Raw genomic sequence first — 16,558 nt, 5'->3', positions numbered from 1 at the left:
TGTTGCCATGGAGAAAGCAACAGGAAACAATAGGCTCCCCCAGCTCCCAGATAATTCAAAAAAGGTGCAAGGCTTGAATATATTCCTTTTGTTTGCAGAAATTAAGACACTGCATACAAATTTATGTATGGGTTTTGCAAGTGGGGGCTGGTCAAGCACGGTCTCTACCCTGCCTATTACGGACAATAGAAGGAACATTCTGTTTGATTCAATTATTGGGACACATGCCCTATGTACCTAGCTTTGCAGCTGCACTGAAATTCATACATGAAGTTGTTCAATTTGGTGGTAGGCAGAATGTCTTTTTGGACTGATAGCAGCAGCCTATTAGTGAAAAACGCCACTCACATAGCCACTGCAGAGTTGCAGGGTGAACAGCTTGCTTAACCTGTTGTATCTCAAAATCTTTGAATTTTGCCTTTCCAGGGTAATTTGAGGTAGATTGAGCACTTTTCAGGTCTGAAAGTGGCAGCCTTTGGCCCATTTACAAGTTTACATGAGACACAGTGAACAATGGTCTGATCAGGATAGCTTTTGTGCTGCAGTATAGCTTTGATACATTCTATTTCTGCATCAATCTTGCAAGGTGAGCAAAGGGCTAGGGCCCTATTTACACGATTTCCAAGGCCAATGTGGAACTATACGAATCCCAACATGTATATTGACCATATTAACCAGTGAAAGTAGACTTGTGGTAGATTGTAGTGGACAGCCCATTAGCCAATTTCTCAACTAGCATGTCAAGGGAGCGAAAACGAAATACTTGGAAAAACTCAGCAGGTCTGGCAGCATCGGCGGAGAAGAACAAAGTTGACATTTCGAGTCCTCGTGACCGCCCCCCCCAACAGAACTAAGTGAAAATAGGAGAGGGGTGAAATATAAGCTGGTTTAAGGTGGGGGGGGGGGGGGGGGGGGGGGGGTGTGTAGGGACAAGCAAGCAGTGATAGGAGCAGATAATCAAAAGATGTTACAGACAAAAGAACAAATAGGTGTTGAAGGTGGTGATATTATCTAAAAGAATGTGCTAATTAAGAATGGATGCAGGACACACAAAGTAAAGATAGCTCTAATGGGGGTGGGGTGAAATAAGACTAAAAGGGCATAAAAGGTTTAGATTTAAAAATAATGGAAATAGGTGGGAAAAGAAAAATCTATATAAATTATTGGAAAAAACAAAAGGGAAGAAACGGAAAGGGGGTGGGGATGGAGGAGGGAGTTCAAGATCTAAAGTTGTTGAATTCAATATTCAGTCCGGAAGGCTGTGAAGTGCCTAGTCGGAAGATGAGGTGCTGTTCCTCCAGTTTGTGTGAGCGTCACTGGAACAATGCAGCAGGCCAAGGACAGACATGTGGGCAAGAGAGCAAAGTGGAGTGTTAAAATGGCAAGTGACAGGGAGGTCTGGGTCACTATTGCAGATAGACCAAAGATGTTCTGCAAAGCGGTCGCCCAGTCTGTGTTTGGTCTTTCCAATGTAGAGGAGACCACATTGGGAGCAACGAATGCAGTAGACTAAGTTGAGGGAAATGCAAGTGTAACGCTGCTTCACTTGAAAGGAGTGTTTGGGCCCGTGGACGGTGAGGAGAGAGGAAGTGTTGCATATTTTGCATATGCATTGGGAGGTACCGTAGGTGGGGGTTGATGAGTAGGGGGTGATGGAGGAGTGGACCAGGGTGTCACAGAGGGAACGATCCCTACGGAATGCTGCCGGGGGTGGGGGTAAAGGGAAGATATGTTTGGTGGTGGCGTAAATGGTGGAGGATGATCCTTTGAATGCGGAGGCTGTTGGGGTGATAAGTGAGGACAAGGGGGACCCTATCATGTTTCTGGGAGGGAGAAGGCGTGAGGGTGGATGCGCGGGAGATGGGCCGGACACGGTTGAGGGCCCTGTCAACGACCATGGGTGGAAAATCTCGGTTAAGGAAGAAGGAGGACATGTCAGAGGAACTGTTTTTGAAGGTAGCATCATCGGAACAGATGCGACGGAGGCGAAGGAACTGAGAGAATGGGATGGAGTCCTTACAGGTCCTCACACCCCGCTTCCTATCACTGCTTGCTTGTCCCTACAACCACCCACCCACCTCCCCCCCCCACTTCTCTCCCCCCACCTTAAACCAGCTTATATTTCACCCCTCTCTTATTTTTACTTAGTTTTGTGGAAGGGTCATGAGGACTCGAAATGTCAATTTTGTTCTTCTCCGCCGATGCTGCCAGACCTGCTGAGTTTTTCCAGGTATTTCTGTTTTTGTTTTGGATTTCCATCATCCGCAGTTTTTTGTTTTTATGTCAAGGGAGCGTGTTAGATGACTCCAGCTCAAAGGGGAATTTGAATGCAGGATGGAATTTAAGGTGTGTCAGGAAGATATAATAGTGTTATTGGAATTTATTGTAAAATAGTTGTGTGTGAGTGAGAGAGAGAGAGAGAGAGAGAGAGAGAGAGAGAGAGTGAGTGAGTGTGAGAGACTTAACTGGATTAAAGTCAGCTGGTTTGAAGGCTTTGATGTAAACATGGGGGAAGCTTAGAATGTAAGGTGTAAAAGGACATTTGCATTTTTAAATAAACCAGTCTAGATTGTTTTCAAAGAGGGCGTGAAATATTACACCTAGCTAGATGAAGTTTAGAAACAGTGTGTTTGTTTTTCCCAAAGATTACTGGTAAAACTTAGTGCTATGAGAGATTTTTATTATCAGAATGATGAAGTCCAAAGACATCATGAAACAATGGGAACTTGCATTCAAAGGGGAAAATATGTATAAAGAAGAGAAGACTGCTTGTAAGGAAAGACATTTTAAGATCTTACAAGTGTGTGAAAAGCCTTCAGTATCTATGCCTCAAACTGCTGGCTTCAAAGAGCTGAAGTTAAGAAAACTCACTTTCAGGGTATCATGTTTCTTTGCCTGAGTCTTTTAAGATCTCTGCCTTACTGTTGCCTTAACAAAAGTATAACTGGGAGTCAGATTAATTAGGGGATTTAGAAGTTATTGTACTAGTAATCTGTAGACATATATATGTGCTTAAAAATTATTTTTCTTGTTAATCAATATTTAAACCAGCTTTGTAAAAAACCTATAAGACTTGGTGGTCTTATTACTACTGAATTCAAGGCACACATCTCGAAATTTATACAAATTGCAAAACAAATTGTGGCAGTTGTTTCACGTTTCCCTTGGGATTTGAACAACACAGCATTTACTATCGGCTGTGCCATAACAAGGGAATCCTTATACGTGGCTGCAGATTCAAAGATCGCAAAAGTATCATCTACATAATGGAATATGCACAGGATTGGAGGTTAGGGCTCATTCCAACAAAACTCAAGCAGTTTCACACAAAGTCAAAGGGGTCTTTCATTGGCATCTCATTCACCACCTTATACATCCACTTCCTCCAGTACAGGTGCACTGCAGCAGTGTACACAATGTACAAAATACATTGCATCAACTCACCAAGCCTTCATCAATACTTCCAAAATCCAGAACGACTACTGCCTAGAAGAACAAGGGCAGCAGACACATGGGAACAACACCACCTACAAGGTTTCTTCCAAGACACACCATCCTGACATGGAAATATATTGCTATTTCTTCATCACCAAGTAAAATTCCTGTAACTGGCTGCCCAACAACTGGGAGTATATCGACACCACAAGCACTTCTGCAGTTCATGAAGATGGCTCACCACCATCTTCAAAGACAGTTAGGAAATGGAGATAAATGCTTGCCTTACTAGCAATACCCACATCACAAACAAAAAAGCCAGACTAGTGGAGGTCCAAGTACACAGATTAAAAAGTCACTAACAGTTCCAGAAAAATTACCAAAAAAGGCTTTTATAGCTAGAATATGAGGAGGTAGAAATAATGTTTCAGCTATATAAGGCTTTGGCTAGACAACACCTCAAGTACTATGGAAGTTCTGGATACCTTAGGAAGGATATATTAGCCTTGGAGGGAGTGCAGTGTAGATTTACTAGAATGATCCCTGGGTTCCAGGGTTAAGCTACAAGGAGAGGTTAAACAAACTCAGCTGCATTCCTTGAAGTTTAGAAGGTTAAGAGATGATCTGATCAACATTTAAGATATTGAGGACAGAGGAGATTGGGAGAAATTATTTCTGCTAGGGGAGTGTAGAGCTAGGGGGCAGTCTAAAAATTAGAGCCAGACATTTCAGGAGTGAAACAAGTAAACATTTCTTCATACAAAAGGCTAATAGAAGCTTGGAATTCCCTTCCACAAATAGTAGCTGGTGCTAGATCATTTGTTCATTTTAAATAAGATTTATAGATTCTTGTTTGATAAAAGTATAAGGGATGTGTGACAAAGGCAGGACATGAAATTAGGTCACAAATCAGTCATGATCTCATTAAATAGAGCCGAACAGGCCCAAGGGGCTAAATGGTCTACACTTCAGTATGTGGTAAACCCGTGTTGGGCTCTTCTGCACAATCTCAACCAGTGATGCGTGCACAACCAACTGAACTAAACTGATGCATAGAACAGTGACCCAGTTGGATCATTTGTCTTTACTTAGTTAAGCTTTTTGCAGCTTGGCTAAGAGTTGAGGTGCTACAATTAACTACAGTGTCCTTCAGGTGGAAAAGGAAAAAAAATAAATTCATCACTTGTCATAGAATGAATATTTGAGTAATACAATACTGACCAATGAGGACACCATAAGTGATTTGTGAATTTGTAGATCACTCTTCTACTAATTCACTGGAAAAACATCAAATTTTCTTCTAATAAGGATCCCAGGTGTTGCGGGGAGGAGGCAAAGGGTTGCACAGTGCTAAAACCAAAGATAGATGTAAGAAAACAAAGCAACTCTTTACCACAAAGAATATATTTTATACCACATGAATCATCATGAACCATTGGAAAGTATTACATACAGAAATAAAATGCAACAGAATTTACTGTATGTATTTATATACTGGCATGCTGGTACAGCTGAAAATCAACATTAATGTACTGAATTATATATTGAAGTATGTGTGCATTTATCAGAACTCAATATAAAATAATTTTACATGTTTAACAACTGTCACAAGACAAATGTCAGTGTTCAATGTATGCCAAGCATACGTTCTGGCTATTTAAAGATATTAGGGTCATGATCACTAAGATTTCATTATTCATGTGCAAAAACAAAAAAACTATACACTTAGATAAGTATTTGGAAATGTTTTGTAAATTTAAAACTTTGTTGCATTGTTTTAGTTCCAACACTGATTTGTTAAACTGGTAGGAGGCAAGGACCATATAGGTCACCAACCCATAGAAATTAAAAACACAACCTTTCCTCTCATTAGTATAACTACCTGTACATGACCATGCAAAGCAGTGATTATGTTTCTTTCACGGTTTACTTCAAAAAAGGTAATTAAGTTTAATCAGGATGATCTAACAGAATCCTCTTCCTTTTAAAGGTGGAAAATTGTGGGACTTGCTTAGTTTAGGACTTGGTTTTAAAAAGAGAAGTTTAGAATCTACATGGCTTCTCAAAATTAGCACTACTGTTACAAAGATGAGTACACAACCACAAACCGATTGTATACACTCTTGTTGCTCAGCTCTGGAGCACAAGCTGCATAGCACATGCATCATCAAATTTATACAATTCATACAAAATCATTGTTGACCTGTGTACAATTTTTAAAATCCTCTAAGACAAATGGGAGCTCAGGCAGGAGAGGAAGACCCCAAGCTCAATCTACAAGATTTAGAATGTAGCACTTTCATTAAATACACTGCCTAAGACTTGACATAAAAGAAATTTTAAAAACCGTAGCCCAAGAAACAACCACATGCTCGTGGCCTACCCACAGTGACGCAGCTGTACAATACATGTATTTTTCTTTACCTGGACAGAATCTGAAAGCAGCACTCTCCAAGGATTGAACAAGAAATTGGAAAACAAGAGGATTTAGTAAGTGAAATTTAAAATGTTTTCCGGGTTTGCCATCAGTACCTATTTAAAAAATATACTCAATTCACACGCCACATTATTTTTACAAGTAAAAACCCAAATACATGGTTTTCAGAAGGTATAATATATTCAGCAGCTCATTAGAAAATGAATTATGTTGCAAAAATAGGCTTATGAATTTCAGCATAAAAAGGAATACTCTTTGGAGATCTTTTTGATCACAAAGCTCCTGCTGATTTGTCACAATTCTTAAATCTAATATTTTATGATACACATATATATGTCCTTATAACTATTAACCTCCACCTAAAATTCACTACTGTATATAGGACTCTTGACACTATCTGTCCTGCTAGCCATCTAACATATAACATAAACAGGCCATTTAACCACTCTACCACCTACAAAACAACTTCAAAGGCTTTTTCCTTAAGCATGTATATAACCAGCACCTCTTTATTTGTCATGTCTTATGTCTTTTGGTTTAAAAATAACCTTTTGATCAATTGCAAAAGAAAAAACCTACTTTCAAGCTCATCTAAACTAATTTTGATAAGACATTAAAGGAAAATGTACATGTCCAATATACTGTAAAAACATGTACAAGTAATTAAAAAGCATTGACAAATCTTTCATATTTAAATAAGATCAAATTAAACTAACAGCTGAGAGTTCACTTTGAAGTCACCCAATTCCCATACTCAATTGGACAATTGTTTGAAATTTATGTTTCAATAGCTTAAAGGCAAAAGCAAATTAGATACTGTGTATACTGAAAAATGGAAGACGCAGATAGGCAGCATATTTGGATACAAGATGTAACAGAGTTTCAAAGGAGCTGGGCAAAGGCACTTATAATTGGCACCAGGTTCTCTGTTGACATCTCAGCAGCCGTTAAGTAAATCTGATAACACAGTGAAAGCCTACTTCAGAGTTAATATACTAGCTTAAAACAGAGATTTTTCAACCTCAAAAATGTTGGGAAAGTTAAAAAACGTAATCATTGCTGCAAAACTGCACAATTCATACAAGTAAAGGATTACACTCAATGACAGGTATTGCTCCAAACGTATGAAATGGGTCAGAAAAGACTTAAACGGGATACAGCAAGACAGTATTCTAACAAATTAAAACAGGTCAAAATTGTATAGTTTTTACTAATCACTACTTCAGAGATGTGTGAAATACTAAATGGCAGAATCCTTTTCAAATATTCAGAGTTTATCCAATGTTGCATCAAAGAGACAGAATTCGGTTAAGTCCAAAACAAGTCATAAAAATGTCTCAAGTTTTCATTTCCTTCACAGAATCAAAGGCAGTCTGATAGAACCAAGGGCCCTATAGCCATGTCAGGAAGCTCTCCTTATCTATCTTTGTGGCAGCAAGGACAGACTCCATGTCATTGAGAATGTCAGAGCTCAGTGCCTCCTGTAGGCTTGGCATTAACTCCTCTCCTTCTACATTCATGCTGTCTTCCTCCAGTGTTCCAAGGTCCACATTAGTACCAGGGATAGTTTCCAAGTAGTCTGGAAAACGGTTTTGCTGAGAGGCAATATTATTTGGGCCAAGGTTTTCACCTAGGTAAACAAATCAAAAAGAAACTGAGGATAGCTCAATTGCTCAACAGACATCCTATCTCCACAATAAAATTCAAATACTGAAAAGAAAACTTTAACACTGTTCATCTGCTATATACTCATTTCCCCAAAATTTCGCTGCTTTTTTTTCCCCAATGTGCTGATGGTCTTTAGTGTAATGTTTTGCCTGGTTGTTTGACCAGGTAAGGAATCACAGCTGACAATTACACCTTTGTGTGATGTCGGTTCATTTATATTTTGCAGCAGAGATCACTAATCAACGAGAAATCAAACCACTGCACCTCCTTCCAAGCCTAGGTGTACCGAGGCCATAGTAGGAGCTGGCATTGTCACCAAGATCAGCTAACTCAAGACAAACTGAAATGTTGAATGAGTTTATTAACAAGTGACAATGTTACATTTTGCAGTACTGACTAATTTATTCAACATAACATCAGATCAAAATCTGTGGCTAACCTAATGCCATTCATCATTTTTTGACATTAGAAACTTAGGTGATCAAATCACTAGAAAACAAAAGGGAGTTTCCTGTTCCAGGAACCCAACAGACCTGTGTCCATTTCCTCAACGCTGTTAAGAAAGTCGTCAGGTGTTCTGGGTACACTGTAGCTGCTCATGCCGAGTCCACTGTCTGTACTCTCCTCCCTGGAATGGTATGTTCCACTATAAGAAAAATAAACCAGTTGGGAGGAAAGATGGGGGGGAAAAAGCTATGCATTGAGAATCTAAGCATTTCTTTTTACATGCACACTCCTTCTTTCCCCTCAGGAAAAATATACCCAAACATCCTCTGGATTTCAGCTTCTGATCAGCCCCATGAATCCAAGCCAATTAGCAGAAAATCAGATAGGTAGGCAGAAACTGGTAATGCAGAGTATGAATAACTTCATTGTGTAGCTTTAACCAAGAGGCTTTAGTGTCTGCTTTTTGTAACCACGTGCCCTCATGCTCTATTTATTTTTCATTTGCGCTTATCCATATCAGTTAACTTTGTGGAAACTGGTCCCAATTAGTTTATATAAATATTGCAGCACTGAATATTAATGTGCATCTTAGAAAACTTGCATTAAGAAAATGCTATTCCTAACTTTTGATTCAAATAAGGAATATGGCATAGTGTTCTAAACTTGAAAACTGGAGCTTGACATTCAGTTGCAAATAAGTCTTTGAAGAAAATACTCAACTCAAATTTGAAATTCTATTACAAGTACACATTAGAAATCTTGGAATACAATTTACGTAATCTTTGCATCAATACATCTATTAAGAAATTTAATGACTAACATAGGTAAGCAGATTTTCAAAACCATCAAGTAATACAGTTCAACTAAACAAGATTCCTCAAAAACTTGGGTAACGTTTGACATGTCGTAGTTTGGGCATTTGAGAAGCAATAACCATTTAGAATAGACAGATATAATTTAGTTGCACTTAGTTTGTATTTTGTTAGGAAAGATTGTGTAGCTCTCCTGGATATGATTCCATTTACACCACAGCTGTAGCAAAGTGATTTTGTTTTGCACTGATGCAGTGTTAATGTAGCCTAAATCCAGAGCAAAGACCTCATTTGATGAAGGAAAATTTAGGATGAGAATTTTATGGAGGACTTTTTTCATATGGCTAGGGAGGCACTTATAATTTGATGATGAGGTTAACAATCCTTTAAATTACTGCGGATGATGCAGTGTGAATGGCTGTGATGCCACCAGGAATGGATCTCTTTATGACAGAAGTTTAGAATGTAATGGCCATGGTCTGACTTGGATGGCCAGAATTTCAATTTGAGTTGTTCATGTTCCACTTGTGGAGCAAGTGACCACATCTTGCCTGGCCTGACCTCAAGCAGTTGAGGGTTCTTTAGATTATCTGTGCAAGGTGGAAACCTGGACTTAACCACTCGGGTCAGTTACTAGGCTGCGGGTAGTGATTTTGCAGTCAACCAGGAGGCATACCAGAGAGGTGGGCTGTCATCGGTTTGTAGGGCTTGGAGTGTGTTCCAGTGGGGGCTGTGGGATTTCAGACGATTACATTGGTGTTTTTTTTGAGGTCCTGTGTCAATGGGAGCATTTCATTAGCTGTCAGCCAGTGGCATTCTTGAAGAATGTTTTTCCTGCCGAGGTTCGACATGTGCCAGCCTAGGAAGCCACTTGAGCTGTGTTGGTCTCAATGCCCCATAAATAATTCTCATGGTTTTCTGGAGGTGGATATCATGACATTTGTGTAACAGTTCCTAAGCCAGGTTGAGCAGCAGTACTCTGCTGTTGGGCAGACCATGGCAAATGAAACAATGCGTCATGTGTTGGCTCTGCTGCTCCAGGTGGTACTTGTCAGTTCCCTTTGAGATTCACTCATACTGTGGCTGGGGCACTGAGTGCTAATGTAGGTTGAGGCAGGGCCCAGGACAGGGGGTTAAAACCATAAAATGTTGGAAATATTTAACAGTTCTGGCAGTATCTATGAAGAGAAAAGCTGAGTTCAGGTTTCAGGTCAGTGACCTGTCATCAGAACTCCTTCACTGCTTGTGTTCTGATAAAATATCATTGACCTGAAATGTTAACTCAGTTTTTCTCTTCAATAATGCTGCCATATCTGCTAAGTATTCCCAGCATCCACACTATTTGCTATTGTGTCAAGGACATTGGCTGCAGGTGAGCAGAACTTCATGAAAGATAGCATACAGGCAGTAGAGTTTGGGATAAGTGATAGTTTTCAGTTGGTAGAAAATGAGAAGCCAGCTGAAAGAACATTCAAATAGTCAACTCTGCAGCCAGGAAAGGAATAGATGAAAGTTCCCTCAGCAGATGGGCTGGGGTAAGGCAGAGGAGGGAGATACATGGAGCTAAAAATAGGTAGTAATTACAAGAGAGAGGATATTGGGTTTGAAGTTCAGCTACGAATTGAACAAGATACCAATGGTCAAACAGTAGCTGAGGAGGACGGGATCACCTGCAAGAATAAGGAAATTGAGAAGGGATTTAAAATAATTGCTTTAGTCTTCCAAATATTTAACTGAAGGAAACTGCCACTCAACCACTGTACAAGCGAAAGTTAGACAATGCCTATGGATACTGTTGCCAAGAAGTAGTATGTAGATGAAGAGGAAAGGGCCAATGTTAGATCCTTGGAAGGATGAGACGATTGTGAAGAGAAACCATTGTTACAGGTGCTCACTATGGCTCAGTATTAGGACTCTTCCCTCAGAATCAAAAGGCTGTGGGTTCATGTCCCATTCCAGAGACTTGAGCGCAAAAATGCTGGCCGACAGTCCAGTGCAGGACTGAGTGTGTGCTATACCATTGGAATATCACCTTTTGGAAGAGATGTTAAACTAAGGCTCAGGCTGCCCTTTCATTGCATTGCTGCAAAGGGCAGAAGGAGCGTTCTCCCTGAAGTCCTGGGCAGTATATATCCCTCAACCAACATCATTAAAACAAATTCTCTCTTTCTTACAGATGCTTTGGTTAGATATGGATGGAACCAAGTGAAGGTAATCCCACCAAGCAAGATAAAGGAGGGGCACTGGATGAGGATGGTTCCATCGACCATATCAAAGACTGCAGAGGATGAGAAGAAAAATACTACAAATCACACTTGATGTCATTTATGGTCTTAATTAGAGCTGTTTTGGTGCTGCAACAGAGGAAGAAGCCTGACTGGAGAGATTTACAGTTGTTAGAAAGATAGCAACAGATTTGGGAAGCAACACCACATTCAAGATAGTAGCTTATGAGAGCAGCGGGAGAAAGGGTGTTTCTTTTCCAGAAAGGCATGAGGGCAGTTTAAGGGGAAGACAATATCTTCACAAGTTGCATCAAATTCAGATTCATAGAGTGAATAGCCATGATCATCTATATTTTAAAAAGGGCTGTTCAAGCAAGGTCAGAGGTTGCTTTAGTGAACTAGATCTTCACCTCCTTGGACAAATGGACATGTTTTAAGATATTTGGCAGCAGGCCAGCAATTTTTTTCCAATCACAAAGAGCACAAATAAATTCCTAGATTTAGTTTCCTTTCAAGGTTTCTCAATTCTTACTGATTATTTACAATCCACCAATTAATTTAGCAGTTCTTTTAGATCACTTCTAGAGAAATGCGCTCTGATCTATTGGCAATGCATGTATCTTTTACGTAAAAAAACTGCATCAGTGGGCAGAATTTTGCCCTCGGATGGTGTGCAGGCTCCACTGGCTTGGCGGCGAGTGGACAGCCGACCCCCGCCAACGAAACGGGGCCCGCCACTGTTTTGAGTGGGCGAGCCAATTAAGGCCCACCCAGTGGCCTGCCCGACAGGGAGCGCTATGCGCTTCCTGTGCGGGGGCGGGGGAGAGAATCCCCAGCTGTCAATGTGCGCAGAAGAGCGCACAGCTCCCTGAGACAAAGTGTTGTCTCAGGAAGATTACTGAGTATACAAAAATTAAAAAAGAGAAATAAAAATATTAATATGTCCCCCTCATGTGACAATATCACATGAGATGGGACATGTTAATACATATCACATTACATTTATTAAAGTTTTTAAAAAGGAACATGAAACCTCATCCCGCCAGTGGATGAGGTTTCCTGTTTTTTCAGAAGCCCGTTGGGGCTCCTGGCCTGCCCATCAGCCTTAAGGTTGGACGGGCAGATCCCTTAATTACTTTAATTACTCTGTCAATGCCTCAATTGGCCATTGACAGGTTGGCGGGCGGGCAGCTGCTTTCGCTGCTGTCTGCCCACCTTCCTGAAAATTTAAAAGGACAGGGATGACGCTCGGGTTTCCTCCCGACGTCACCCCATGTCATTTTTCCGTTGGCGAGCGGGCCGCACCCCCAAATTGTCAATGGGAAAATTCTGGCCAGTATTTGCTAAAGATTTCATTTTATGATTCTAACAAAGACTTGGAAGGCCAAGTTAATCATTCCTACTTTTTACAAAGACCATTTTCATCTTAATAGGAAAAAAAAATTGTTCTTTTCAAAAATACTGCTATTCTGGGCAGGTAGCCAAGCACCCACCATTCTTCAGTCTGCCAAATACAAGGGTACATGCCGAATAATGCAGGATGAACCTTCAAGGTTTTGGGGTTTCCAAATAGAGGCATTCGATGAGTAGAAGAATGCTGTTATTTCATGCTATCAAGACATTGCTTCGGCAAAGCACAAAATGATCTTCAAATATCAGCCAGACCCAAAGCTGTGAAGATTATAGCAACTCACAAGTAATTAAGGCCGGAAACAAAAACAGAAAATGCTGAAACAATTCAGCAGCTCTAGCAGCATCTGTGGAGAGAGAAACAGAGTTAACACTGAGTCTGCATGACCCTTCTTCATAAGGGTTCGAAATGTTAACTCTGTTTCTCTCTCCATAGATGCTGCTAGACCTGCTGAGATTTTCCGGCATTTTCTGTTTTTGTTTCAGATTTCCAGCATCCACAGTATTTTGCTTTTATTTAATTAAGGGTCTGCATTGATTAAATATTCTATTGTGCTCTGTAAATTTGCACTTTGTAATCCTCTTTTTAAGTCTTCTGACAGAGTGGAGCAGATTCCATATTAAAATCAAGAATACAGTAACTTTGAAACAGTGCAGTAGGTTGGATGCTGTACAGTCACCAACAAGGAATGAGTGTTTATACTATGGGGGAGCACAAAACCACCCACAGTTTTTAATGAGAGGTCAAGTCTCTCAGTTTGTATTGAAATGGTACATTTTAAAAGCATCTCACTTGAAAGCATAGCACACTCCATATATTTCAATGGCCTTGCAATTAGCCTCCTAACTTGGATTATAGCATTCACTCTGCCCTTGCTTACTATTTGACATTTCAATCAACTCCTGCATGAGCTTTACTTCACAAATGGATTCAATACTCCAGTGGAAAGGCTCCATAATTGCACTGGTCTTGATTGATCACCCCATTCCACCATGTGTGCAATTTCACCAAAAGTGGTTTTAATACCACTCTAACAAATCTCAAGCAAATGCAGTTAGTTCAAGCTGCATTTATGATATCAATGGAAGGTCTGCACAGACCTGCAACATCAATGCCCTGTATCAGATTCAAAATGGTAGACTTTACTTTGCAGTTGTCAGTGTGCACTGTTATTCAGAGGCTGTGAGCAAGTCTCATTCTATAAGGATGTAATTGCCTGATATCTCAAGGATACTTTATTAATGTAGATATTTATATCGGGTTTGCACCAACAAGGAATTTTAGACTGATACCCACCTATTAAGGAATGGATCTGAACTGTTGGTAGTCATTGTCCTTACATCTTGGGACATTGCAGATGATGAAACTGGATTCTGAGGGCTGCCATCTTGTTCCATTGTTGGTAATTGACTGCGCAAGGCCATTTCCTGTGAACAGTGTGTAAAGAGTGAAGCCCAAGACCACAGGAAAGTCTTTAGTAATAAATACATTCATATTGTTTCTAAAATATATCATTACCCTATCTTATATATTTTTTGAAATGAAAGGACAATGATCAAATGGTAATAGTTTAGCACGGAATCCAATAAACCCCAATTTAATTCAATATATCTCAACTGACCTTACATTGCTTACATCATGTAAACAAGGCTTACTACAGTTCTACAGAAGAGGCACTGATGATGCAGTTAATGATGCACATTAGTTCCTTTCGACACTCTGTGTGAAGTTAATTGTGTTTAAAGTAGCATCTGCTTTTCCTTTCAAAGTTGCTTTGCTGAATAAATCTCAAGTATTTTAATTATGAAAGATTGTTTACTGATTTGGCCCAAAAAAGCATGTATTTGCTTGCAGCTGGAGTCACATAATTGGTTAACCCAAACTAAGGGGAAACAGGGAAAGGGGGAGAAAGATCAAAAATTAGATCTATTGATGAAGCAGATTTCCTGTGATTTTCTTCCAATATGGTTCACTTAAGACTCCAACTTATTGGGCAGTCTTGTGTACAATTGCCTTCCAGTACCTTATCCAAGTGAACTCAATGAGCAAGTCAACTGATTTTGTCCTCATCTGACACCTACATGAATGTTAATTACATTACAGGTTGAATAACAATGAAAATATTATGGGGGAGGCAGTGACATAGTAGTACTGTCACTGGACGAGTATTCCAGAGACCCAGGGTAATGCTCTGGTTCGAATCCTGCCATGGCAGATGGTGAAATTTGAATTCAATAAAAATCTGGAATGCCCATGAAACCATGGAAACCTGCCCTCTTTACCTAGTCTGGCCTACATGCAACTCCAGGCCCACAAATGCCCTCAAATGTCCTAGTAAGTCACTCAGTTGTATCAAACCGCCAAGAGTTCTAAACGGAATGAAACTGGACAGCCCACCTGGCATCGACCTAGGCACCGGAAACTACAATGGCAAACTCAGCCCTATTGACCCTGCAAAGTCCTCCTTACTAACATCGGGGAGGCTAGTGCCAAAATTGGGAGAGCTGTCTCACAGACTAGTTAAGCAACAGCTTGACACATTCAGACTCAAAATCATTCCTTACAGACAATGTCCCAGGCACCACCGTTGCCATCTCAGGGTATGTCCTGTCCCACTGGCAGGACAAACCCAGCTGAGCTGGCAGCACAGTGGTATACAGTTGGGAGGAAGTTGCCCTGGGAGTCCTCTACATTGACTCTTGACCTCATGGTTTCATGGCATCAGGTCAAACATGTGCAAGGAAACTTGCTGATTATCATATACAGATTATCACATACAGCGCTCCCACCACCATCACCAAACCACCCCCCGCCTCCTCCCATTCAGCTGATGAGTCAGTACTCCATGTTGAACACCACTTGGAGGAAGCACTGAGGGTGGCAAGAGCACATAATACACTCTGGGGGAGGGTGGGGGGACTTCAATGTCCATCACCAAGAGTGGCTTGGTAGCAGCATTACTGACTTACTGACTGAGCTGGCGGAGTCCTAAAGGACATAGCTGCTAGACTGGGCTTGCGGCAGGTGGTAAACCCAGAAGAGGGAAAAACATACTCGACACCCCGTCCTTATCAACCTGCCTGCCACAGGTGCATCTGTCCATGAGAGTATTGGTAGGAGTGACCACTGAGTAGTCCTTGTGAAGACAAAGTCCTGTTTTCACATTGATGACACCCTCCATCGTGTTATGTGGCACTACCACTACACTAACTGGGATAGATTTCAAACAAACCTAGCAAATCTGGGTAACCATGAGAGGCTGTGGGCCATCAGCAGCAGCAGCATTGTACTCAAATCTAACCTCATGATCTGGCATATCTCCAACTCTACCATTACCACCAAGCTTGGGAATCAACTCTGGTTCAATGAAGAGTGCAGGAGGGCATGCCAGAGTAGCACCAGACATATCTAAAAAGGTGTCAAAGCTACAACGCAGGATTAATTACGTGCCTAACAGCATAAGGAGCAAGTGATAGACAGGGCTAAGCGATCCCACAACCAATGGATCAGATCCAAGCTCTGCAGTCCTGTCACATTCAGTTGTGAATTGTGGTGGACGATTAAACAACTCATTGGAGGAGACGGCTCCACAAATATCCCATCCTTAATGATGGGGGCTCCCAGCGCATCAATGTAAATGATAAAGCTGAAGCATTTGCAACAATCTTCAGCCAGAAATGCAGAGTGTACGATCCACCTCGGCCTCCTCCAGAGGCCCTCAGCATCAGATGCCAGTCTTCAGCTACACAAGTGCCAGGCAATGACCAGCTATTACAGGAATCTAACCACTGCTCCTCGAGAGTCAATGGCATCCCCACTATCAACATCCTGGGGGATACCATTGACTAGAATTTGGAATAGCCATATAAATATTGTGGCTACAAGAGCAGGGCAGAGGCTAGGAACCCTGTGGCGAGTAACTCACCTCCTGACTCCCCAAAGTCCACCCCACCACCTACAAGGCACAAGTCAGGAGTGAGGTGGAATATTCTCCACTTGCCTGGGTGAGTGTAGCTCCAACACCACTAGAAGCTTGACAACATGCAGGACAAAGCAGCCCACTTGATTGTAGATGGGGTGTCAGTCACTGCCTCCACACCAATGCACAGTGGCAGCTGTGTGT

General features: G+C 41.0%; 1 protein-coding gene across 6 annotated transcripts in view; it reads right to left on the bottom strand.

Annotated features, from left to right (window-relative positions):
* Nucleotides 1-4,823: 4,823 nt before the first annotated feature.
* yap1 (Yes1 associated transcriptional regulator) overlaps nt 4,824-16,558 on the bottom strand; it is a 168,318-nt gene continuing 156,583 nt past the window's right edge. For all 6 annotated transcript variants that reach the window (XM_041199405.1, XM_041199404.1, XM_041199403.1 and 3 more), the window contains 3 exons: nt 13,732-13,862; nt 8,074-8,186; nt 4,824-7,502 (listed from right to left, as the gene is read on the bottom strand). In XM_041199405.1, coding sequence (XP_041055339.1) covers nt 7,264-7,502; nt 8,074-8,186; nt 13,732-13,862 — 483 coding nt within the window. In that variant the 3' untranslated portion in view covers nt 4,824-7,263. The remainder of the gene's footprint in view (nt 7,503-8,073; nt 8,187-13,731; nt 13,863-16,558) is intronic.

This window comes from Carcharodon carcharias, chromosome 11 (genome assembly GCF_017639515.1).
Source record: "Carcharodon carcharias isolate sCarCar2 chromosome 11, sCarCar2.pri, whole genome shotgun sequence".
In the NCBI taxonomy this organism is placed as follows: domain Eukaryota; kingdom Metazoa; phylum Chordata; class Chondrichthyes; order Lamniformes; family Lamnidae; genus Carcharodon; species Carcharodon carcharias.
The sequence above is the reverse complement of the archived record's forward strand: the minus strand, read 5'-3'. Positions and strand labels throughout refer to the sequence as shown.